Source organism: Panonychus citri, unplaced genomic scaffold (assembly GCF_014898815.1).
Source record: "Panonychus citri isolate SS breed McGregor unplaced genomic scaffold, ASM1489881v1 Contig00117, whole genome shotgun sequence".
Taxonomy (NCBI): domain Eukaryota; kingdom Metazoa; phylum Arthropoda; class Arachnida; order Trombidiformes; family Tetranychidae; genus Panonychus; species Panonychus citri.
Genome location: NW_026515522.1, coordinates 170,400 through 198,328, shown reverse-complemented (window position 1 = coordinate 198,328; position 27,929 = coordinate 170,400). Strand labels below are relative to the sequence as shown.

Genomic DNA, 27,929 nt, shown 5'->3' with positions numbered 1-27,929 from the left:
TTGGATTAGCAGCAATCAAGTAAGATACTGGTGATGAAGAAGATGATGAAGATACAATGGAGAGAGAGAGAGAAAAGACAAGGATGAAGATGAAGATGATATGGAGGAGGTGGAGGTGGTTGATGTAATAACAAGTTGGAAGATGAAGATGTAAGACACAAGAAGAATAGAGAAACTAAAGATGATGAAGAGAAGAAGAAGAGAAAAGAAAACGAATAAAACTTTTGACAAGCGATTTTACAAGTCGTCTATTCATAGCGGGAGGTGGACACACAAAGGGGTTGGGTTGAAGGTGAATTTTTCGTTGTTGTTGATGTTGGTGTTTAGGATGAAGGGGGTGGTCAGTGGGTTGATGTTTTAACATAAAGATAACAGGCCATCGATGATGATAATGTAATGATAATTGACCACGAGCTAGAAAGTCACTGGGAGTGAGATGAAAGGTCAGCGGGTTGGAACCAGTAATTTGTCACTCAATTCAGTTTGAAGAAAGATGATGAAGATGAAGATGATGAGGCAAGATGATGATGATAATAAGTGAGAGAGAGAGAGAAAGGTGATAATGATGATTTGTAACAATCTATTCTTGTGATTAACTGAAATCAATTTTTAAAGGTAAATAGAACTTTTTTTTGTTCTTTTTGACGTTTATCACAATGTTAACATAATATGATGATTAGTTTAATTATTTTCTAGCTATTTGTTAATTGATTAACTGCAATTTGATTGTTGTCTTGACCTTTACCTTACAACGGTTGCAAGGTGATTATAATTGTTTTGATAAAATTCAAAGGTAAATCTGAAAAATATTTGATTGATTTTTTTTTCTTACTTATTGGACAGGTAAAAGTGATGTTGATGATTGTTAATTGTTGCATAGAGTTTGCATAAATTGTAATCATCTAACTAAAGATAATTGCTCTTGTAATAGTTTGTCAATCTAATTGTGATAAGAAAATAAAGTTTCCTTCAATTGTTTAATCACAATTAAATCACTTCAGGTGGGGTAACCTTGCAGAGGAAAATGAGAGAGAGAGAGAGAGAGAGAGAGAGAGAGAGAGAGAGAGAGAGATTATCTAATCTTTAAGTAAATATATCTCAAGGGATAATCCAAGTTAATCACTTGCAAATCATATTAAACAATAATCAACACCAATGATAATCAAAACCAAATGGATTAACAATAATCATCAAATTTCATCAGCTTAGCAAAAATGAAACATTGAAAACTTTTTTTTGTTCAAAACTCATATTACAAAAGCTATTAAGACAATTGAATCATTTTTAATTGCGATGTAAAATTAATTGTGTTACAACAACAATTAACCCTTGTTTACTAATCAGTTGATTTAAAGTAATTATTTGATTAATATCAAGTTAGAATCAACAAAGAAATCAGATTAAGATAAAAGGATCAGATTATCAGGTAATCATGTTTACATCATTGGCACATATTTTATCAACAATGGATGAGGGAAGGGAAAAAAGTTAAGATGAGAAAATATTATCAATGATGATGATGAAGAAGAAGATGAGGATGAGGATGATGATGGTGTTGGTGTTGATGTTGATGATGATGAAGATAAACATGAAGATAAACTCCACCTTCTCCTCCTGCTCTGATTGGCTAAATGGATTCGACTGAGGCGTGATAACTTTATTTCTTCACGCATTCGTATTGGTAACTAGAAGCGCGATTGAAACAAGTTGATAGTTAGTTGATTGTTGAAACTTTGGCACTGAGAGTTTAAATTAACTTTCTCTCACTCTTTCCTTAATTGTGACATCTCATTCACCACTCATCATCACCATAATCATCACGACAATAACATCAACATCAACAACAACAACATCAACAACATCAACATCAGCATCTTAGTTGATCAAGTTTACCATTAAATGAGAGGATCATTTTTAATTACCTGAGGTTTTGTTTTGTTTTTTTTTTACTTAATATGATCAAAATAATTTAAGTGAATCAGCTGATTGTGTTATTGGATTTTTTTTGTTTACCTTCATTTTTGTTTTGGTCTAATTTTTTTTTACATCAAATCAGCTGATACGTTGGTGTCATTGTGTGTATATATTTCATCATCATATTGAATATCGTCTCTGGGTCTACCAAATCATCATCATCATCGTCATCGTATTGTTTTTTATGGGCTTTGGTCCATCATCGTTATCATCATGAAGATGGTTTCCTGTGCAGGTTGTGATCTACCCATTAAAGACCGTTACCTGGACAAAATACTGGACGTTACCTGGCACATTCATTGTGTCATTTGTTTTGATTGTAAAAGTTCATTAACTGGTAAATGTTACACTCGTGATGGTAAATTATTTTGTAAACAAGATTTTTTCAAGTAAGTTTTTCAAATTATCATTTCTATTGTCCAGTCAGTTTAACTGGTCATCATCATGACACATTCCATGTGTTCGTATGTGTGTGGTCATTATATCAGCGTTTGTCTTTTCCTTGACTTTGTCTTTTTTTATTCCTCTGAACGATTTTCCAATCCAATCGAATCATCATCTCGAAATGTTCAATACTCTTTCTGGATATTTTCTTATAATTTTTTTTTCTTCGTTTGTGTTTATCTCTGTCACTCTCTCACGCACACACTCTGTGTCCATGTTGATGTTGACCTTTAGACGCTTTGGTACCAAATGCGCTGGATGTGACCAAGGGATTCTACCTGAAGATTATGTTCGATGGGCTCGAAACAAAGTTTATCATATTCCTTGTTTCACTTGTGTCGATTGTCACAGAGAATTGTCAACCGGAGATACACTTTACATATTAGATGATGATCGACTTCTCTGTAAAAGTGATTACCTTACATCGAGACATCATAGTCAAGGTAAGATGAAATTCTCTTCTCTTCATCCTCCTCATAATTTTTTTCTTCCTAAAATGATCCGCATCCTTTACAATGAATAAATAAGAAAAAGAGAATGAGAATGAGAGAAAAAAAAATAAAATAACATCTCAATTTGAACACTTAAAATCCAAATTCTAATTGTTTGCTCACCTGAAAAGACTCTCACACTTATGAATACATATTCATGCTAATACATGATGAGCCTACAAATATACATAATATTGAGTAAATATATGAACACACAATCAGTTATACAGAGAGAGAGACACACTCATAAGTACGCATATATATTTCTGAGGTTTTGAGAATTGAAGAGTCGCAAAAATGATTATTATGGGTGAAGATGATGTTGATTATTAATATTAAGCGTGCTAAAGGTTTTCCAATGGTTTATTTAATTGTGAACAACAAAAATATGAGACTTTTGTTTACGTTATGACCAACAATTTACCCTCCTCACCTTATCCACTTTCACCCTCAATCTTTCCACCATTGATGTTGTGTGTGTGTGTCTCTCTTGTGCTCACACACACAAGCAAATAATTTGAGTTTGATTAGCATCAAATTTCATCATCCTCATCACACTGATCATCTGTAGTTTGTTTAAGCGAAAAAAATGGAAAATAGAAAGAGAAAAAAAAACAATTCGACTTTTATTAGAACTTTTCTTTTTTTCATTCGATAGTTTCACCACCCACTCACCCCCCACACACACACACACACACACCACTCTCTTCATCCCACCCCTAAGCTTTCATATGTTACATTCGGATTTCTTTTTTTATTTTTTACTAATCCAATGGTCACTCGGTTGAATGGTCATCTGGGACAGACTGTATTCTGTCATAAGGTTACATGTGAAATTTGATTTCATCACCAGTTAATTGTTTCCCTAAATTATAATCACTTTAATTGTTACGAATACTTTAAATTTGTACATTTTAAATCATAACAAAATTAGTTTGATTAACTTTTATATTGTCAGTTGAACAAGTCTAATTATGATTAAAGTTTCCAAGTTAATGATATTAGATGAATAATTTGGTTCCTTTATTTAATTGTTTCAAACACTCAAATATCAATATATGATTAGTTAACATTACATATGTATGTATATTTAATTGTAACAATCAACTATCATTTCCTTTTTCAATTTTTGGTTGAAAGATTTTCAAAGTAATTATGATTTACCGATTGTGATTAAAAGTTAACAATCTAATTGAAATGATTGGGGGATTAATACAATTCAATGGTTCTAGATGATAATTTGGTTGGAAAATTAAAAAAGTTTAGATTACCTTTGGAAAGATAATTGTTACATTATTATGTCCATTTGATGGCTAATGACGATGGTCAAGCCCATAATAGTAATTAGATTTCTCATTTGTATCACATTGTAAACACTACAATATATTAAGCTTCAAGTTGATCAATTAACATTAGTTAACATCATTAACTAAATCATAAAGTGATAATCATTTTGATACCTTTACCTTTTCACACTAATGATTAGATCAATAGTAAATATCATTATGTTAATAATATTTTTCCATTGAGAAAAAGAGAGAGAGAGTAAGAATTACTCTCATTTCCACCATGTTGGTCAAATGTCCACTAAACCCTTACACTCTTACACACCCACGAGTGAAATAATCAACTAAAAATTAGATATAAACAGTAATTAACTGAACAGGTAATCAAATAAATTGTAACTGTTACATTGTTTTTCTTTGCGAAACTTTAATCAATGTTCAGTGAGAATTTTTCTATTTTTTTATTCTTTTTTCGGTTTTCAGGTTAAGAATTTTTTTTCTATTCTATTCTAACCTCAGATATTGTTCAAGAGTCTAAGATGATGAAGATGGTGAGAAGGGAGAGAGAGAGAGATAAATACGATGAATAGAATATTATCAAGTTGAAAATTCTATCGATTCTCAGCCTATCAGAGTCTTAGAGACCAACCTTTCGAGTCTCTTTTATCTTCTCTTACTTTTTGTCATCTATTACAGAAAAGAAAGAGAGAAAGACTTACATAATCTCCTCCTTTTCATCTTCTTCTCTCTTTCTTTCTTATTTTCTCAAAGGGATTTACTCTCATCTTAGAACCAGGAACCTCCCATCATCTTCTTGCAGAATCTCCGCCCTTTTACTGATTTTCTCTTCTCAATAACATTAAAGGTTCTCAGTTTCATCTTCATGGTGAACTAGAAACTATACAGTATCAGTTTCAATTCTTCATCACCATCATGATCAAAATCACACCACCTCAACCTCTTCATCTCCCTCCTTTAATATTCATGTTATCACCATTGAGAGAATCTTCATCAGAATCATTTACGATTCTCTCTCTCTCTCTCTCTCTCTCTCTCTCTCTAGTAAATATCATTAACTTTCATTCATGAAAAAAAAGTTCTCAATATAATCTCATGAATAACTTTCCATTTGAAATGATAGATTGAGAAAGTTCAGTTGAAGCAATAAAATATTTAAAACTATTTTACTATCATGATGCTCAATTTGAATCATTTCAACAAGCTGTAATTAAAATTAAATCGCAATAAATTATAATTATGATGTTTGGCTTATTTAATATCAATCTCAAATGACCAATGGTCAAAAGTATTTTTATCAAGGATGCAGATGGAAACAATGAATCAGCTGAAGGATGAAAGCGAGACAAGAGCTTGGAAGATGAAGATAACGATTATAACATTTTCTAGGCAAAAATTGTAAATTGAGGGAAATAAAGAGGTGATATTTTCATCAGAGAAGAGAGAGAGAGAGAGAGTATCTAAAAGAGAATTTTTATCAAGATGACAATTTCCTCAATATCTAGTCTTCATCATCTGCAAGTAGAAACAAAAAATTTACAACATCTTATGTATCATATCAAAGTTAACAAGCTTTTCCTTCATAAGTTATCAGTTACTCAGCATCTTCCATAGGATCTGTATCCTCATCTCCTCTTATCCTTATCCTTATCCACCTCTCTCTCTCTTTCTCTCTCTAGACTGCTTTTGACCCTCCAATCTATGCATTGACCGTCATCTCTCTCTCTCTTTTTCTTAAACCGAATACTTGACTTCTGTCTACAAACTTTTTCTCCAATATCGATAATAAAAATCGTCTTGATAATAATTGATTCTTAATTGTGGCTAATATAACAATTTTGTTCCTTTTCAACTTTACTAATCTTATTTTCCTATCAAGTGTTTCTATTTTTACGTTAACTACCTTTTCTTGCCTTTGATAATGATTCTTGCAGAACTAATAATTTATTCATTATCATTTGCGTCAGATTATTTTCTATCTTCCTGAGGAATTTTGTTTCCTTCTTCCATGAATGATGACCTAAACATCTCTCACTGACCAATAATTACCTGAGATCTCTAAATCTCTCTCCATCTTTCTTGACCAACGATAATTTCAATTTTTTACTCTTCAACACGTTAGCCTAATTGGATCAAATTAATCGCTAATTATGTTGAAATTTGATTAATTAGTACAGAGGAAAATCTATTTATAGTATCAGAAATATCCAAGAAAAACATTCCATCACCCCCACTTTCTCTCTCTCTCTCACTCTCACTTTAAGCCGCTTTTCTCATTTTCGATTGGCCTTAACGTGCACCAAATAATCTCAGTTATGATATTTGTTAATTTATTAATATCGATGCCTTCTAGTTATATTATCATCCCTGTCATCATGATCCGAGATGAAGATGTTTATAAACTATTAATGTATTAATATATCCACTGTCTACATCATCTTAATAACACCTCAGGCTATTCTGCAGGATCTGAGTTGAAAAAAGTTTTTCTTTTTGGTGAGAAAATTTTTTTATTCAAGTGGAGGAAAAATACATATATCATCACAGTGAGAGAGATTATGGATGATTATCTTCATTCATATTATCTGATTATTCTGAATGAAAAGATACATTATATAGATTGAAGTGAGAATTCAAGTTGTATGGAATTTATCTCTCTCTCTCTCTCTCTCTCTCTCTCTCTCTCTCTCTCTCTCTGGCTTTCGCTCTGATTATTTGGAAACGTTTTTCCATTTCAAAGGAAAACGCAAACTTGTCAAATTCAAAACATTTTCTCTAGAAGTCGAGAAGAGAAATAAAACTTGAGTAACATAGGAATCGAATTGTTGATTAATATTTCAAAAGAAAGTTGAATATTTCAGGAAATGATTTTCTATTTACATTCAACTTTGTTTTTGTTTCTAAGCTGATAAATAAATACCATTGAGTAAAATACATGAATTCGTATGTGTACATGAAGATTTCCCCATGTGAATTGAAAGTATCATGAGTAACCGGAGAAAGAAAGAGACAGAGGAAGAAAAAGAATATCCTATCTGAATATTATTATTATCCGATGGATAGAAAATGAAATTTTCATATTCTATCCATTGGTAGAATAAAATAAAATATCAGAATCTTAGATTCTGGTTACTTTGTTTTTGCTTTTTCTTTCATTGTATATGATTTTTTTTTCTCTATTCTGTAACATTTTATTCAGAAGATTTTCCCTTCGCCTTCAGAACACAAAGTAAACATTGCAAATCGATTACAAGTCAATCTCTGATGGTTGTTTATTTTATTTCTAAACCAATGAATAGGATTTATCTTTCTTTTTAATGCCATATGAATGCCAATGAATATTATTGAATAATCAATATTACCTGAGGGCAAGGAAAGAAAAAGCATAAAAAAAAGTTGAATACACAGATTAAATAGAGATTAGGTAAACATAAGAAGATGAAGAAACTATCAAGAGTCTAGAATGTTGTTCGTAATTATTTCCATTGGTTCGAGATGTTTATTTTGGGTAAAAGTCCAATGTCAATGCTACAGAGAAAGAGAAAAAAGATTCAAAGAAAACCAAAGAGAGTAAATATAAAATTAGAAAACAGTAAAAAGATTGAAAGACAATGAAATGATAATAATAATGTTCTTGATGATGATTATATTCCGAGATGATGTTTGACAAATCAGCATGAAGATATAAACGGTATGTGTATATGTAGATATTATTGAATTGAGTTCGAAAAGGAGGAGAAGAAGAAGAAAAAAGTTCTAAGTAACTGTTCCGTGACTTTGTCATATCGATCAATAGACTTTCTAACCGTGGCCTCATCACGTGAATGACTGATGTTTAATACTGAAGATGATGGAGGATGAGGATGATGAAGGGACCATAGTATTTGATAGATAGATGGAAAGAGAGAGAGAGACCAAGAGAGAGAGAGATGAACACTGACTGACTGACTGACTGGCTGATTGCACGGAAGATGAAAATGATGAGGAAGACTGAAAAGGAAAAGGTTGTCAACTTGACAGGGATGATGTTGATGATGATGATCAGTTGAAAGTGTAATATGTATGTGTATGCTGATGAATTACAGAGTAAAAAAAAGTATCAAGGTAAAAATTCAAGGCCTAGAAATGATATAATGTAATTTTTTCCTCTCTCTGTCTCTCCCTAGTATCTAATCACAGGGGTAAAAGTTTCATGGAAATGAACATGTAACATTTTCATGAGGGAAAATGAGAGATGGTGATGGGGATAGGGTATTGATGATGGAGTGGAAAAGTTGAACGTGTCACAAAATTTTGTCTTCCATCATGTTTTCTGTTGTACGATAATTAGATATTGATTAGAACTTTTTGATTCCATTTCGAATGTTTTCATTTCTCTTGGTGACCTCGTTTCTCCAATGGTCACTTTCGAATTTCGTTTTCTCTCTTCTTTTCGCTTTTGTAAGGCTTCTTTTCAAAATTTTAGGTACAAAGATTGATAGAAGAGGAAGAAAAAAAATGCATCGAGTTCTAGTGTCGAGATGAGGTCACATATTCTCAAGAACGTTATCAACCGTCATCCCTACAATGACTCTCCCCTCAGTTGATCCTCTTCATCCTCATCAATTTTTACTGCTCATTTTTAGTGTCACTGCTTCTGGTTGAGCTTTTTGAGGAAGGCAACAAAAAAAACCTCCATATAACTAGCAGACTATTTACAAGCAATGATGGTCACAAAATGAGCCAATTCCGAGGTCAACTCACGCTTGTTACCGACGCTTATTTATTGACTCAATTATTTTGTTATTTGCTTCTGCTTTACACCAATAACTGGACAGAGGGAAAAAAGTACTGGACTAGATTAGGTTATAAACTATATAACCGATAAGCTTGAGAATAGAAAAAGATGAAGACGAAAGATGAAGTTTATTATTGTTACAGTTTCAAGCGAGAGAGAGAGAGATGAGCATCAGAAAGAGTAAACATAAAGAGTGGTCACAAGTACTTGACAAAAATTCATCCCAATGGTCATCTCATCCTCATCATCTTCACCTTCATCTTTTTATCTTCATCTTTATCTTTATCTCTAATTCATCTTTACCTTGAAGCATCAGTTCAGTAACTTACAGCTTCAGGTAATAATGATAATGATGATCCTCTTCATCATCTACTGTGTCCAGTCCATGGTCAATCCTTTAATCTTTGACAAAGCCTTTAAGAAGATTAAGAGAAATGTTAATTAGTCTGAAGAATAAGACAGAGAGAGAGAGAGAGAAAAAATTCGAAAAAAATTTCTCGAGGGATCATATCTACCGTTCGCAGGTCCGTTTCTAGAGTCACTTCGATCTCAAAGACCATAACCAAATAATCATTTCAAAGGCAAAAAAAAATCACAAATAAATTTGATTATTTGATTAATCATAATGTTGAAAGTTGAATAACTTTTTTGCTTTGATTTTGGTGTAAAGTATAAAGTTCATACTCAAGAGATAGAGGGTGGGGAATGGGTGAAGTGTAGGGTGAGGTAAAAGGTGATTCTCAAGTGGATAAAGGTGAATGCAATGTTTTTCCTATGATTATCAATTGTTTACTTTTCAATTGTCAGCACTTTCTGTTGAATAGAATGAAAAAAAAATAATAATAAGCGATTGAAGGTATTAATACACATGATAGATAATATAATATTTACCATTGTAAATATTATATATAAGATCAACATTAGTTTCCAATTTAAACATTACTGTTTATACACTTTGATTGTTTCCTGATTGTTGATTAAATAAATCACATAGAAAACTTTGTAAACAATTAGCATTCGAAATGATTAAGCCAATTTTTTTAGCGCAATTAATATTGAATGACGATTAATTAGCATTCTGACAATTATGATTAGTTTAATTAAAGAGTTGAAAATGATTGATCATGTTGATTTACTGATTTACTGTTTATTTTTCATTGTGAAGTTTTTACCTCCCCTGCTATTAAAAGAGTTGAAGGTATTATCATTGACCAGTGGTCAAGTTCGAGATGAAAACTGTTTTTCTCTCTGTTAATTTTGTTAACCAAAATGTAAACAGTTTTGTTGATTCTTGATTGTTGGCTTTTGATTGTTGTTGTTGTTGCTGCTGCTTTTACTTGATTCTCTATTGTAATTGTTGTTGATGATGATGTTTGTTGTCTTTCAATCTGTATATTCAATTGTCCACCTATTATTTGATTGTACTGACCATCAATATTGTTAATAATGATTTGTAATCGTTTTTGTGAGCAAATGAACAAAATTTTTCAATCTCTAGATTGTTTTTTGTGTTGTTATTGCTTCGTGTCCAGTTTATTAAAGGCTTGAGCAACTTAATCAGTTGACTGGACATTTACATGTTGATATTTACTTGTTTTCAATTGAATCAGTTGACCAAGAGAAACAAAAATAAACTCTTTACGTTTTAAACATGACTGACCTTAGGTCATTTTAAAAGGTTACTAATCTTTTGTTGTTGCATCTTCAACATTATCATCTCTCTCTCTCTCTCTCTCTCTCTCTCTTTATATTTTCTGACCATTGATATTGTTTTGTTGTTATTTTGTTTTCTTATGCTGCTTATGGTCAATAACAACAACATCAGTGGTCAGAAGTGAAAGTATTAGTTGGGTCATTTGTCCAGCCGAAGATAAATATCAATAACTTATCAATGATGCACAAATTGATCATCATTAAAGCAAGAAAAAAAAATGATCTCTTTATTTACCTGGATAGAGAAAGAGAAAAGGAGATTCGAAAAAGTTTTTTTTCTTTTTCACGAAAAAAAAACAAAGTTCAGAAGCGCGACAATTGAATCAATGGATTTAATTGTGATTAATGAATGATAATTGCGACTGTCATTTGGTTTTAATTTAATGTTGATCCCTTAATATGCTTGTAATATTTTCATTGATAATTTATATATTCATGGTTAGTGGTGGGAGTTGTTAGCTTAAACTGATAACTTTTTTTTTCAACTCCCTTTTGAGATGAGACCATTGTTGATTATTATCATGATGATGATGATGATGATGATTATGATGATAAGGGAGGTTGAAACAACAAGAAAATATCATTTTGATGATGATCATTAAGGAGGTCTGAGTCTGTTGATTACAAGGCTCACATTTGACAATCCATATTGAATATACCACTATAAAGATACAGAGTGTTCATTATGAGAGCGAGAGAAGGGGAGAAAGTCCTTTTAGCTGTTGATTGATGATCGCATCATCATCATCATCATCTCTCTTTTATGTATTTATCGCCCTTTACAACATTCTCTTATGCTCCATCAGCTTCTCCTCATCTTTATCGTCATCATCATTGTCTCTTCCTTTGAAACTACTTACCTCTCTCACTATTCATTGATAATGATGATGATGATCAACAGTTTATATTGTCAAGAGGGGAAAATGATGATGAGGATGGAGAAGAGAACATCTTTTTGCCTTGTCTTTTTTATCTTCATTTTCTTCTAGTAGGAAAATGATACATTAAAAAGATGAAAGAAGAAAAATGAATGAATGAATTGCTCCTTTGAGAGATGATGATGATGAGTCCTGAGGATTTCAACTGTTGCAGAGAGAGAGAGAGAGAGAGAGAGAGAAAAGAAGAAGATAGAAAAACAGAACTCTGAGGCTGGGGAGGCTTTTCGATGGAATGTTTTTCTATTTCGATGAAAATTCGCTCATCTATTGATGTCGAATAATTTTTGTGGATAACCCAGGAAATGAGAGAAAACAAAGATACCGTTGAAATGACGAGGAAAAGAGATGGACATGGGTCAGAAAAGTGACAGGGGAGGAAGATGATAGAAGAGAAAAATAACTGACCATTGACTTTTAATGTCATTAACAATAGTAAATGTAATTTCCTCTGGTCAGTAGGATTTTCAAGATATTATTCATCCTCGAAAATCAGATTATTTCCAATAGGAAAACAGAGGAGACCGAAAGGAAAAACAAACTCCAGTCTCCAGAAACACACACATTCATTTTCCTCTCAATGTATCATCCAATTAACCATTAAAACGACAACTTAATTAACCATAATTAATCAATCATAGAGCCTCATCAATCTGATTGTTCACAAATTATCATCTGATTAATGAACATCAATCTAGTCCAGAGAAATAGAAGCAAATTGAAATGAAAAGTTATCCTCAGATTATCCTTTATAAACAGAAAATATCTCTTCTTTTTACCTTTGAACCTTTCGATTTATCTGATGAAATTGTTTTCGAAATCACAATATGATATAACCTTAAATTAGAAAAATAGATAATTAATACCTTCCAATGTGAATGCGAATGGATGAAAGTGTGTCTAGAGAAAAATATATATTCTAGAACTCGAGGATAATCCATTGTTATTATCTAATCATTTTCGACGAAAAAGAAGGAAAAGAAAGTTCTAATTTGTAGTTGAAGAGAAAAGTTTCTCAACAATTGAAGGTTCGAACTTGGGAAAGAAAAAAAGTTTCGATTGATTTAATTGTTTGGTAGTTTTGTAAATCACTGGAAAGTGTTGATTGTAAGTTAATTGTTTTACCATAGACTCGTGTGTATGTTTATATACACAAACGATGCACGAATTGATTGTTTGCATTTAATTGTTGATTTAGATTATGATTTATCTTGTTTACTTGATCACCGATTATCGTAACTCAATTAAGTAACCAATATTTTCTGTACTATGTTTTAAAGACAGCAAAATGATTAACATCAACAATTAACATCTGCAATTGATTCACTGATTATGTTTACGTTTTTTAATCCAATTCATTTGATTTACATTTAACTTTACAGTTTGTGTTTCATTTTTTTAACAGTTTTCCTAATCATTATCATCATATTGAGTCAAGTTACTTATCACGCAATATTTATCATCATCATCATCATCACAACTATTATCACGATGATTATGATGATGATAAACAAATGATCAAAGGTAAACTCCCCAATAATGATCCATAGGCGTCAATGTTTATCATTTAAAAGTAAAAGCAGAAAAAATAACGATTCCGATGATATTAATCATCTTCCTCCTCTCTCATTATTGCAAACCATGTAATTACAATGATCTTTCATTCAACTTACTGAATTTCCATGATATTTGTTTACCATATTACTTTAAAATCAAAGTTTTTTTACTTTAAAAAATATTTTGTCATCTTTGCATCAATGATGATGATGTCGAGAAATTTATTTACAGGTAAATATCAGTGTTCATGTTAACTTATTGTCTTTTGCCACGCATCCAGAGTTTAATGATAATACAATGGTTCATGATGAAACAATTTAATAATCATGAAACTTTCATGATCATTTAATTTACCAGAATGATAATTGACCATTTAGTTGAAATGATATCTTATTGAGTCATAACTTTTGTCTCTCTCTCTCTCTCTCTCTCTCTCTCTCTCTCTCTCTCTCTCTATCAACATTAATGAAAAATTGATTCGATTTGGATTATGGTGAATAGTTTATCTTTTAATTGTGATTAATAGACAGACAGAATTTAAGGTTTGAAGTTTTCACTCAGAACAATTTGTTCATTATCTTTCAGGTAATTCGGGTTCTCATGTTTCTTACTAGTTCTCTTATATTTCTTATCTCTCTCTCGTTCTTTCCATGATTCTTCATGGGTATAGTTCATGATTATCATCCAATGATTTTTCACACGAAATGATTATCAAACCATAACATGATGAACTAAGGAAAAATATTAGTATATCGAATATCTTTTCATGATGGAAGCTCAAGAAAAAAAAGAGATAGATAGTTGAGAGAAATTATCATGATGAGAGAGAGAGAGAGAGAGAGAGAGATATTAAGTATAACATGGAATCAATGAATTGGAGAGAGAGAGAAATATAATCAAAGGTGGAAAATCTGATAATCTCGAACTAGTATTTTAGTACTTTTTTCTTGTTCGTGATTCTAATGAATCTTGATGAGTTTCATGATAAAAATATATGTAAGAAAATGATAGAGATTAAGAAAAGAAAAACCTGAAACTGTAACATTTAACTTATCATCAATGTGCAGATAAATAATATTCACCAAATATTAGATAAACAATCATGATAAATATTACATATCATGAATCATTTGTATCGATAATCAATCATAATACAATGAGACAATCAAGATTAGCTTACGATTGATAAAACTAACAGATAATTGATTTTTTCCCCTGATAAACATACAATCAGATTTTTATCATTTTCTGATGAACAGGAAAAAAAACTATCCCTTATGAATTGAATGGGTTTTTATTTGATGTAAATGAAAGTGAATGAGATTATCAAGAGTAAATATAAATCGATGCTAATGATAAATAATAAATATATATCGAGATGAAGATAATCTTTGTATCTAATCTGAAGATAACAATAACAAAGTTAATCCAAGGAAAAAGTCTCGATGTCGCTTTTCAATACGAAAAGCTTTCCTTTCCATAGCAATTTCTTAATACATGATAAAAACCACATCTAATCCAGAATAAAAAGTCAACCTTGAGGAAAAAAAATTCATTCAATGAATTGATTTCCACCCACAGAATCTGATTGATAATTCAGCAAGAAGATGAAGATGAAACTCAAAATTAGCTTAGGAAAATATTATAAACATTAAATAACCATCAATGAGATGATGAGACACCTTCATCATCCTCATCCTTATCCACATCTTCATCTTTATCATCAATCAAATCTCTCTCTCTCTCTCTGACTATATAAACAAGTTACCAAGAAGAAGATGAAAAAACTTAGGTTTACTTTTTTTTCAGCATCATCTCCATCCTCATCCTCTTTTAGTTTGCCCTGAATTGATGGAGGAGCAAAAAATTTATCCTCTTACTTTCTGAAGATGATGATGATGATGATGGTGATGATGATGAGATGTAAAACTTTTTTTTTCCTCTGGTAATAATATAACATTTGACATCCTCCTCTTATAATAACATTACTATAATTGTGATAATATTGTTAGACTATTTGATAAACACATTGGCACTATTATGCTCTTGACATTATTCATTTATGTTTCTTTACCTTTACTATTATCACTATTTTATCAATACTCTATTATTGTCATTATTATCAACTCAATCATCATTTAATTTAGTTTTGACATTTACAGTTATTAATACAATCAATGTTGAGGAATATCAATATATTAATATATCTATGGATAGGAGATGATAGTTTATCAATCAGTTGAATTGGTTTTAATGTCGATGGAAATTGTTTGAATTGAATTGAACTTTTTTTTCATTCTATTGTAAGGAAAGAATTGATTTAATTGAATTGAATTGAATGATGATTATCAGTAATTAATTGGGTATTTTAAAAACTTACCCGTTTAAATTTAGCTGCGGACTGAAGCAATTAAAGGGTTTGTAGTGTCCAGTCTGAAGGAGGAAAAGGAAAGGATAATGATAACTGGACAATCAACTTAAACGGTTATTATCTGTTCATTTTTATTTTCTTTAACTAATTGTTGTGATTAGATTGATTATATAAATAGAAATTGTCTCTCAATGAAATTTAGATTTAATTGTTTACCATCAATTACTATGATATGTATTATTATATTAGATACGAATTTACTAATTATTATAACTTAATCAACTTGAATGATAATTTATTAGCATTAAGATGCTTGAATTTGATTATAACACTATTATCATCATCCCTTTAATCATGTTGATTATAATGATGATGATCAGAGTTTTATATCATTAAAAGCTGATGAAAATTAATCGACCACCAGTGATCAATAACAATAAACATTGATGGTTGAAAGATTTTTGCAAAAACTTTGCTGGATTAAATCACGATCACTAATCTGTTTAAATTAATCAATGTGAGTGTGCGATCACTTAAATCATCATCATTATCTTGATCCGCATCACTTTTATCATCATTATCGAGCTTAAAGAGTGAAAGAGAGGGAGAGAGAGAGAGAGAGAGATAGTAAAAACTTTTCCATCAACATCAATTCATTGACCGAAAACCCTTTAACTATTTATTAGATTAACTCTCATTGTAATCACGATAATCATGATAATCTAATTGTTGTTTGTTTTTTTCCCTTTTAGCACTTGTTAAAGATGAATTAATGCAACCTGACATTAGTATGACTCCTCCCGATAGTATGTCAATGAGTCAAAGTGACCTATCATCTGTACCCACATCAACATCGGAAAGACTTACATCAGACCATTTGACACCCGAACTTCAAGCCTCGGCCCAACCACCATCCCAACAGCAACAACAACATCTTCAACTTGATAACACCAATCATCCTTATTTATCTGATTCATCGACGACCACATTGGTTACAACACCTAACGGAGATGAAACAGTTCGACATCGACGTGATTCCTCAGTTAGATCAGGTCACCATCATCATAATAATAATAAATCAAATTCATCATCTGAACATAAACCAACAAGAGTGAGAACCGTTTTAAATGAGAAGCAATTGACGACACTTCGATCGTGTTATAATGCCAATCCAAGGCCGGACGCACTTCTTAAGGAGAGACTCGTCGATATGACCGGTCTTTCGGCTCGTGTGATAAGAGTCTGGTTCCAGAATAAACGTTGTAAAGATAAAAAGAAACAAATTATGATGAAACAAATCCAACAACAAGAAAAGGTAATCAAACATAATCCAATCCTTAATCCACTTGCTTATCCCTTATGACCTAAGATTTAGTGGGATTTTTTGTTCCCTCTTCTAAATTGATTTGTCATTGTGAGTGTTGTTGTCGTCGATTATGTTATTACTAATGCTTATGGATTATATTATATGAAAGGTAAATAGATGAAAGTTTTTCTTTTGCTTGGTTTTCCATACAAAAGGTTAAGACTATTGAACCATATTAATGGTATTAGTCTATTTAACTCGTAATGGTGTGTAAGTGCTTATGTGTCTTCATCGTGTGTTGGTGTCTCTTGTTGTTGTTGTTGTTGTGCCCACTGTTGGTCTACATAATGGATTGGGATACGATGATAAGAAGAGATAAAATCTGTTACAATGACGACAAATACACCATTAGGATAAACGACCATTGGTGTTGATGTAAAGTACGAAGTGTATCAGTAGGAAGGAAGAAGATGCTGTTCGATGGATGGATGAAGATCAGGATGAGGAAAAGGGTAACATAGAAAGAAAGAGAGAGAGAGAGAGAGAGAGAGAGAGAGAGAGAGAGAGAGAAATAAAAGATGAGGAGAAAGGAAAAAGCTCCATCATCAGAGTGATGTTAATGTTTGAATATAAAAGACAGAGTAAAAAAGTGCGAAAATGGTTTTGTTATCAGAGGAAGAGAAGATGATGATGAAGAAGAAAAAAATTCGAAAGAAGATGAAGAGAAAAAAGAAAGATATCAAGTTAGATGATGTTAAAAGCTCTTTAGAAAAAGAATAAGAAGAGAAAATCATCAAACCCCACCCAATCTCTCCCCATTTCTATCAATCTTAATCTCGGTAAAAACCTTGACCAATAAGATGAAGAGATCGGCATCAACTCCTATCGAATTCATCAAGAGAAAGAAAAAAAGAAAGAAAAAAAGCAAAGAGAATGACCATCAAGTTAAATACCTTTTTCCTTTCAAACGATTAGTAGACATGATTAATACTAATTTAGATTCTACACTGACCATTGGAGATGTTAATTGTTAACAGTTATTCAATTTTACCTCAATTTTCATTTTTTTTCTTTCAACATTGATAATCAATAAGCTTTCGACTATGTTTATGATCATAATTATAATCTCATGTTAATCACAAACAATTTAATCTAATGATCATATTGTTATTATTATTTTCTGTTACCCATCTAATCATAACTATACAATACGTTATTTTAATATTAATAAATTATCATGGGTTAGTTACTTTACCTGGGATTTGATGTTGGGTTTATGATGAAAATGTTATACTTTTCTGTTTCATGAAAATATTATGGTCAGTTTAATGTGAGAGTTTTAGTTTATTTTTTCCAACTCTCTCTCTCTCTCTCTCTCTCTCTCTCTCTCTCTCTCTCTCTAACATGGTTGACCGATTTCAAGGTGAAATTGGTCAACAGGCTGAATACATTGTCCATTATCAGCATCATAATCCAAGTGAATATATATCAACATGGATACGGTTTACCTTTTGTCATAATTATCATTGTTTTCATTCACAGAGACCAAACAAAAAACAAGAAAATTATTTTCATTGAGAATCAATTAAAATGATCACTTGACTGAACAAAATCTCCCTTCTCATCATCATCATCATCTTTGTCTTCATCAATATTCATAACGTATCCTTCATGGTAGACACTTTTTACTCACCTTTGCAAATTGTTATAATCTCAATTAAATTGGAACATTATTATTGAATCTCTCACAATTCATAGTAATATCATGAATAATATTCTTTCTCTCTCTTTTTGTTCATTTTTCTTGAATTTCACCTCTTGAATTATCAGACTATTTGTTTATTCTGATTTTTGTTTTCTCCAAACTTTACTATTATCAATTATTACTCACGATCAACATTAAATAATTATCAGATTCGAGGTTGAAATGAGATTAACAAGCTTTGTGAATTATTTGGGTGTGTATTTAGTACGTGCACGAGTGAAGTTTGTTTACTGTTTATGGGTTTAAGTAAATTATCATAATGATTGTGACTTAGAATCTCATGAAAAATATAAGTTCAATTGCTCATGAATAGTGAAAGAAGAAACAAAATTATTTCTTCTAATATCATTTTCAACGAGTTCGTGGAATGAATATCATTTATCTCTCTCTCTCTCTCTCTCTCTCTCTCTCTCTCTCTCTCTTTCATCTTTTTTTCTGTTCTTTTTTCTTTTCTATCGAGCATTCATCTAATATTTTCGAATCTTTCTCTTTTTCTAGTGTATCAAGTTAACCTTCTCCCAAGAACATTGGTCAGCTATTATCAATTCTACATCCTCCTGGCCCTCTCCATCAAAAGAAGACTCATTTTGAAAGTTTCTCTTTTCGAAAGCAAAAAGTTCAAATAGAACAGAAAAAAAGTTTTGATTCTCACCAAAGACTAAAAATAATCCATTCTCAATTCTCATATTATTTAATATTCGCCCAATAAAAGCCCCACCCTTTCCAACCATAAGGGAGGAATTTACCATGAAACATATTAATCTATCGTCTCCCTTTCTCTTCTTCTCTCTCCCTCGGTAAACAATTAATTCTATGTTTGTACATTTCGAGGTCTGACCAGCCTTTTAAACTCTCTTTCTCTCTCTCTCTCTCCACCCATTGAGTATCTATTGAAAAAGAAAATCTGAAAAATTTTGTCGATAATTTGATTCTCTCATAATATTATCATGGTTCTAGATAATACTCATGATGAAAAAAAACAGTTACAATAACAGGAAGACAATTACACAAGGGACTTCTTGTAACTCTGCTCCCTTGCCTCCCACTTTTATTTGATAATGATGATGATGATGTCGGATATATTATATTGTATTCCCAAAGTTATTGGTTATTTTTTTTGCCTCATCTCGGCAAAGGGAAAACATTGTCACGGGTATCATCATCATCATCCTAAACTTCATCTTTTATCATCATTATCAAATTTATCATCATGATTATTATCATCTTTCTCGCTCTAATTTCATATCTCATTACTAACTCATTAGATGCTTTTTATAATTTTATTTATCTTCTCCTTCATCATCATGATATTACAACAAATATTATCCACTTTTACCCTTTTCACTTTCTCTCTCTCTCTCTCTCTTTATCTTGCATCTTGAAAGATTTATTACAAATCCTCGTAGCGTTTCCGTTTCCTCTTCTATCTAATTTCATCTTTTCCTCTATCAATTGTCTTCCTATTTCTTTCTCTCTGACCATATCTCTCTCTCCAACTTCACTTGTGAATGAGTTTTTAATGTTTGCCTGGAGAAAAAGTTTCTCTCTTTCTTTTTCCACTTTCTCAAATAAAAGTGATCTCTCTCTCTCTCTTCTATCTCTCTCTCGCAGCCTCATCTTTATCATTCTGTGTATGAGAAGATGCATTATCTTTTCTATTCAGTTAGAAGACAAATTTGAGAGAGAAAAGAAGAGAAAAGAAGAAAAAGGAAGAGGAAGAAGAAAAGAGTAACCGGAAAAGGGTTATTCCTAAAATCTTTCAGAACTATATATAAAGTGAGCGTGGGAGAAACAGAGATGATGATGATGATGACAATAATGATGATAATAACAACGAAATCAATGAAGCAAAAATTGATATAAAGAAAATGAATCAACATTGAATCCCATTGGAAAATGATTGAGAAATGAAAAGATATAGAGTTAATATTGAATCAAGAAAATGATGTCGATCATATTTTCTGGTGCTTCTTTTTTTTCATGGAAAATCTCATGTTCATCATTATGGATCATATTTAATGAATTAAATCATGTTACTTGTTGTCAAACTGATGATTATTGTGATGGTTATACTGTGAGACACGTGACCTTGAATTGATGATGACAATAGGATGACAATTTCAGGCTTAACCATTTTGAGGTTATCAATGATAATTATGATAATTTAAAGTAACTTTTGTGTTCAACCATAGCAAATAATGTCCTTTTATCATGATGATGATAATCTTGAGGCAAAGGGTCAGCATAAGTTGAACCAATAATGATATTCAAGTGTGTGACCTCTTGAAGGTTGACACCTCTAGATGATGATGAGAATGATGAAAGTTAACTGTAAATATATGATGTTGGTAAAAGTATCAACTTGATTAGTTACAATTACTTGATTGTTGATAACCATTGATAATCAAATTGATTCTGTATAATCATTTAATTGATTGATAATCAACATTAATCATTAATCTTCTAATCATAAGTAAATTGTGTCGGTAATCCTTTGACAATAAGAATTAGTAATTATCATTACTGTTGATTCATTTTCATCATGATTAACATTCAATGATTCATATTTTTTTATTAATTGTTGCTTTCTAATTCAATTGGTCAAGCCAAAGTTTCAATGCTCAGCTATTGGAATTTTTTTTTCTCGAAAACTTTTTAAATATTTTAACCAATCGTTAGGATAATAAAATTTGATAGAAAAAAATAATTAAATTGTCTATTTCTCCGCCAATATTAAACTGACCAATCATCCACATCTCGAGCTTATCATGATCATTATCTTGATGCTCATATCATCATTAAGTTGGTTAATAAACCGTATAGTTGATGCCCACTGACCATCACTGACCTAACGATGATGATGATGATGATAATGATCGCATCAAACTATTCACAGTTAAGTGTGAAAAAAGATGAAGACAGAGAGAGAGAGCTACTCATCATGATAAAGTTTCTCATTGAGGGCCAAGCTTAAGATTGTTATTGAGACTTTGTGCTACTGACCGATGGCCAGTGTTGGTTTTCCTGTATCGTTCATCTCTTTCATGTTTACTTTTCTTTTTTCCCCTCTCATTATCGGCCCATAATATGCGACGGATCTTCGTCCATTTTTTGTGTCTCCATGATCGGAAAAAAGTCAATGTGACGCTAAGGCTATTCTCGATCTTCGTTAGCTTCGGGTTTATTGTCTCTGTCTATGTTACCTTGATAATGCTTCTTGTGGTTTAGTGTAAAGAAGAAACTGGACAAAAGCTTTTCACACTAATATGTTGAATCTTTTGGTGACAGTTATTGTTTTATTGTCTTCAACTTTTTAAACTTCAAAAAGATGACGATGAAAAGGGTAGATTTTTCTTTCATCTCTATCCATTCGATTGAGAATTTTCTGATTTCTCTGCATGATAGAAAACCAAATGAATCAATGAGCAATTAACTAATTTCGATAAATTCAAAAGAGAAACATTTCAAAATGTGAATAGCTTCCTCATTCCCTCCATAATCATCATCGTCTTCATCTTCATCTCTTTCATTTTGTCAGCTATTCGATTGTTTATCTTAATAATCGTGACCTTCTTGACCCATGCAAACTTATTAGACAAAAGACTATGGAAGTTGCTTTGTTTACTACACAGAAACAATTGTCCACCCAAATGGACAAATTTTCATAAACTATGAAAGAGAGAGCAGAGAGAGAGAGAGCGATAATCTCCTAGTCTGAATTTTGAATATGCAACTACAAAGCCCTGAGGCAATAAATCTAAACCCTCTTGTCAAAACAAAGCAAAAAAGTAAGACATCATCACCTTACTGAAGACCATCATCATCACCATGATGTGTTAGACTATCTATCCATTCATGGATCAGAGATAATCTTGATTTTCCCTCATGGTAAACAGGAAATTCAGTTAGAAAGATAGAGAAAACTACTAATTGATTTACCTTAATTAATCGTTTGAATATATATTGGAATTTGTTTCTCTATCAACTAATTAATATATCAGAAATGTAATTAAACTTTATCATATCTGATTAACCTTCTTATTTGTTGATACCAATTGATTAACATGTTTTTATCAACATGAAAGATGAAATTGTCAACGTAAACAATTTACCGATATTATCACATAGTTACAATTAGTAAATGATTAAGAAATATGATCATTTGAAAGGTGATAAAGAAAATAATCAATAATCATCATCATGAGTCTACTGAATCAAGTTAATCTGTTATTAGCAAATTAAAGGGAAAATATCAAATCAAGTTAAACAATTACTACAAATTAACAATCAAATTATTACATGAGGTATGTATAAATTGTTCATGAAATCATCATGATAATAAAATCAATCACTATTACACCTTAAATTGTATTGGAAAAAAATTCAAAATGATTCAAATTGATGAGGGGAAAAAATATTATATTAACTGAATAATGAAAAGATACTGAAACTAAATGAGCCGCAAGCGATGTTATTATTTCATTATTACAATCAGTTAATTTAATTCAATTTATCATTCGTATAATAGTTTAGGCTTTGAAAAGATTGAGATAGAGTGAGGGAGAGAGGGATGAGGATGAAGATGAAGATGAAAAGAGGAAGAAAACTCAATCAGAGTCTAAATACACATAATGAAGATGATGAACAGATGAGAAGATGAGAAGATGAAAAAGAAACTGTTTTTTCATCTCTTTCTCTTCAGATCCTAATAGATTTTGTCAATCACAGTTTAACCTAATTTCCAGACAATGTAGTTTAGTCTAATTGTATTTGACTATATCAAACGCCTTTGTATCACCATCTCTTCATCCTCATCCCAGTCCTCATCTTCATTTTCATTATCATCACCAGGAGAGAAAGAGAGAGAATAATCTTTACCCTGTAACAAAATATGCTTCAAGTTTTATTTTTTTTCTTCCTCAGTTTCTCTCTATGCTTCATATTAATACTTTTTATCATCTCTCTCTCTAACTTTACAGCATCATTTTTTTGATCTTTTTTCTCCTCATCTTCAAATAGCATCTTTGCAAATGATAATGTACTTGAAACTTTTCTGCTAATGTTGTTTTCTGTTTTTCTATCCACATTGAAAAAGAGATGCGGATGGAAAAGTGAGCTTTTCCTATTATCTGTTCATTTTGAAACTAATTGAATGTGATATGATGAAGGAGAGTGAGAGCAAGAGAGAGAGAGAGAGAGAGAGAGAGATAGTGAGATGAAGATGATTACTACATGATGTATTACCGACTCAACCGGTAGCAGTTATAATGAAGATGATGAGGATATGATTCATGATGAATCGCCTCTGGTAATGAATATGCAAAGATGATAACAAATTGGCCTTTGAAATGAGAAATAACTTTTTAAACTTTATAATTACAAATATTTTCTGTTATCATCTTAAACTTTTAGTTTTCTCATATACATGATATCAATTTGTAGGTAACTTTTCAAATGCAATAATTGATATATACAGTGAGCATATATCATGATGATGATGATAGTAACTTTATCATGCAATGGTCACCGTATCTTATTTTATCTGTTTGTTGAGTGCTAATATAAGTTCTGACTGTCACACACACATATTATAATATATAAATAAACGTGCTAATCAATTTACTAAATCAGATGAAAAATTGATTTGATTGTTTGATTATTTACATCAGTTTATTTTACCTAAAGTGTAATTATTTACAATTTTCAGCCAATGAACCTTTTGTGCATGGATGACCAGTGGATGATATTGAATCATCTGCATCATAATATTGGCTAATGTGTTAAACCGCATCCCAAATATGTGCATCATCCTCATCATCATCCCAACTCTTGAGTGTGTGTATGATGATGAAGAAGAAGATAATATTTGTTTGTTATGTTACCATGAAGAAGATAAAAAAAACAACAATAACAATGAATTAAAGGGAAGATATTAATTGAAAATAAACCATTTCATCCTCTCCCCATCACCCACCACACTCACTCTCTCATCATCACCAACATCTCGTTCAGCTTTAGACATAATTCTAATTGATGTAATGATGATGATCTCTCTCTCTCTCTCTCTCTCTCTCTCTCTCTCTCGATTCTGTGAAACATTTCGAGGTGTGTGTGTATCGATGTTTATTATTATCTGCATGAGAAAATTAGTCTACTCCGAAATTCAATGATCATTTCTTTTCCCTCTTCCTCCTCCACCCAAACCCTAAAAGTTATTCCTCTTATTTGAGCAGCTACACCAACCATTTAATTTATGTTATCAATTGAATATTTTTTGACGCGCGTAATGCGTGTCACGTGTCGACAACACGCAATATATTCATTTGTTTTCTTCTAATTTTATCATATCAATTTTTTGTTTCTTTTTCTCTTTCCCCTTTATCATCGTCATAATAATCATAATTGTCTCTCTCTCTCTCTCTCTCCCTTGACCATTTACCTGGTCAAATCTGAGTCAACCAAAAGTTTATCACAATATTATCATTTCTTAATTCTTGTGGTCATCCTTATATTGAAACCTATTAGATTACTGTTTCTAATCATTTAATGACTGCTAATCAAATCAACTTTTCATCTTTCATTAGATCAGATTATCAGGATTAGTTTTGAGGATTATTGAAGATTAATTTGATTGTAATAATTGATTAGTATCACGATATAATATAATGATAGTTACCATGATTATGTAATTAATTGTCGGAGAAAAATTTTCACAACTACAATTAATTAACTGTCTTGCTCTCCCTTATTGATTATCATCTCAATCAACATGTATTTACCCAAACAATTAACCCAATCACTACATGAGAAACTTTTCAATCTTGATTATACAACAAGATGATTAATTGATTATTTGGAGTACAAGTTAACCAATGGAGACTGAGAATCGATTCAACTGATCAATTTTCACCATGAAATCAAAAGTATTATTTGATTGTTATCAAATCGTTCACCTAATTCATCTGAAGAAAAATGAATTTTTCTTAATTTTCAATCTCAATTCATGACTTTTGCTGATAAGATTTTCTTTGCCATGGTAACACCGAGTGAGCTGAGTGTGTGTGTGGTGATGGTGACTGTCTGAGTGATTGAAGGTATTGATCAGGGAGGAAAAATGATTACAGTGAAAACTATTAACCTTATACTGAATTTTATCATTAAGATACAAGAGACTGGTGAATATTAATAATAATCACCATGATAAAGTTTCCAACATGAAGAAAAATAATCTTATGCCATCAACCTTATCCCACTGGTGGGATAATGGCAACAAAGATATTAATGAAATTGAAAATGATTTCTGATGCTGATGTTGCATATTATTATTATTATCGTTGTTATTATAAAAACCTCAAGTTAATCATCATTATGATGATGATGATGAATTTATGTATACGATGATTTTGATGAAAAAAAAGCTCAATTTCTTATTCAGAATCAATTGACTGAAAGATTCAGTAGTTATAACAATAATAATAATGGTGATGGTTAATGATTTTTATCATGAATAAGTTTCATACGAGAGCTGAGATAATCTTGAGTTTCTCAATTGGATTGAATTGAGTGTAAAGACTGAATATAATAGATGACGATGGTGTGATTAATAAAGATGAAAATGGATGAGAGAGAGGGAGATGAGGAGGAAAAGGATGACAGTAGCTTTACACTCTTGTGATTGCCACTCAATGAGAGAGATAGGGAGAGAGAGAGCGGCTGATTAGATTCAACAAGCTTTTCACATTTATTGTGACAAATACATGGAGATTGAGTGAGTTTCAGGGGAAGAGGGGATAAGATGGTAGACACAAGTTTCGAGCGAGAATGAAAATCCACCGACAATCGAGCCTTTTGCCCTTTGAAGATTTTGTGTCGCGCTTTTTTCCTTGAAAATGAGCCGATAGTTACGAGAAGAAATGAGAAAGGAAAATAAAACAAACATCTACTTGAGATAAGTTCTTTTACTCTGAAGTGAGTTATCATTCAGGAAGAGACGGCGAGAGAGAGAGAGAGTAAGTGAGAGAGGTGAATGAAGATTCCGACAATCAATCATATTAATCGGTAATCAAAAAAAAAATTATCGCTTTCTCAAGTCGCACTTGTCTACCTGTTTTTATTCCCATTTTAATCAGACTGATAAACAATTAAACCGCCAAGGTGAAGTTAATCAGACTACAATTATCTGTTAATTGTATCTTCATGTAGAGGGTGTCACGATGTCTCGGTGGGTTTTTCTGAGAGAGAGAGAGAGTGTGTGTGTGTGACCGGCCCTCTTGAAAATAAACTAAACACTTAGGCACAACTTGTATATTGTTTTTATCCATAATCCAGTAGATAGCAAATGTAACAATTTTCCTCTCTCATTCATCTCCATCCTCATCACCTTTGATTCCAGAATGAAGATTATCCCTCATCTTCAGCAATGAAATGTTTCTATCGTTGAATGAATTTTTATTGGAATTTTTTCTTTCTTCCCTTTTCTTATTAACCCTTTAGGATGGAAGACAATTACAGAGTATCGCCAACATGCAGGGTGTCCCACTGGTGGCAACCAGTCCAGTTCAACATGAGATTCCTCATCCAATAGAAGTTCAAAGTTATCATTCATGGAAAACTTTTGTTGATTATAATCAAATTCAGACCAATTTTGATCCAGATTCTGATTCTCATTCACACTCAGGTCAACATTACGATTTATAAATAAAAGAGCAAAAGTGTGTCTCTCTGTCTCTCTCTTTCTAACTTTCTCTCTCTAACTCTCTCTCTCTCAAATGGACCATGATGATTATTTCATCATTCTCATGATTATCAAAAACTCTGCTTTCTTTCTTCTCCATGTAAACTTGAAACAGAAAATTGTAAAAGAAAAAAAAACAAAAATTCTACTAAGAGAATCAATTTCATCAGCATCACCTCCTTCATCTTCATCTCAGAACCAACATCTCACCATGAAATCTCCCCTCCGGTGGTGGTGATTGGGCAACATTTACACAGCACAATTTTTTCATTCACCAAAATCAATCTTGTTTTACATACGATAATTAAACTATATATATATAAGAAAAAAAATTATACTCGAAAAAAATGAGACCCATGAAACTATCGAATAAATATTTATTTGTTCATGATAGTATTTCAAAAGCAAATGAAAGAAGAAAAGAAATTTAAATTTCTCAAAAAAAAACTCGATTCAATCTCTATTCATTCATTCATTAACATTTTCTTCTTTATTTTAAATTTGAATTCTTAATGAGAGAAAAATTTCGCGCCTAAATTTCACTGGAATCGGAATATT

General features: G+C 31.4%; 1 protein-coding gene across 2 annotated transcripts; it reads left to right on the top strand.

Moving 5' to 3' along the window:
• Positions 1–1,674: 1,674 nt before the first annotated feature.
• Positions 1,675–27,532, top strand: LOC128390278 (LIM/homeobox protein Lhx5-like). Of its 2 annotated transcripts, none has more exons than XM_053349972.1 (4): positions 1,675–2,363; positions 2,653–2,861; positions 16,319–16,881; positions 19,136–19,390. In XM_053349972.1, the coding sequence occupies exons 1-4, from the start codon at positions 2,188–2,190 to the stop codon at positions 19,226–19,228; spliced, it is 1,041 nt and encodes a 346-aa protein (XP_053205947.1). In that variant the 5' UTR covers positions 1,675–2,187; the 3' UTR covers positions 19,229–19,390. The 2 variants fall into 2 exon arrangements, with proteins under 2 accessions (XP_053205947.1, XP_053205946.1); XM_053349971.1 differs by lacking the exon at positions 19,136–19,390 and adding an exon at positions 27,131–27,532 and having other exon boundaries at positions 1,680–2,363.
• Positions 27,533–27,929: the final 397 nt, after the last annotated feature.

Excerpts from the sequence above, each read along its gene's own strand:
- LOC128390278 (XM_053349971.1), top strand. The coding sequence starts at position 2,188 with ATGAAGATGGTTTCCTGTGCAGGTTGTGATCTACCCATTAAAGACCGT. Across the intron at positions 2,364-2,652 it reads TGTAAACAAGATTTTTTCAA|ACGCTTTGGTACCAAATGCG; the intron begins GTAAGTTTTTCA and ends GTTGACCTTTAG. Across the intron at positions 16,882-27,130 it reads AAATCCAACAACAAGAAAAG|GATGGAAGACAATTACAGAG; the intron begins GTAATCAAACAT and ends TTAACCCTTTAG.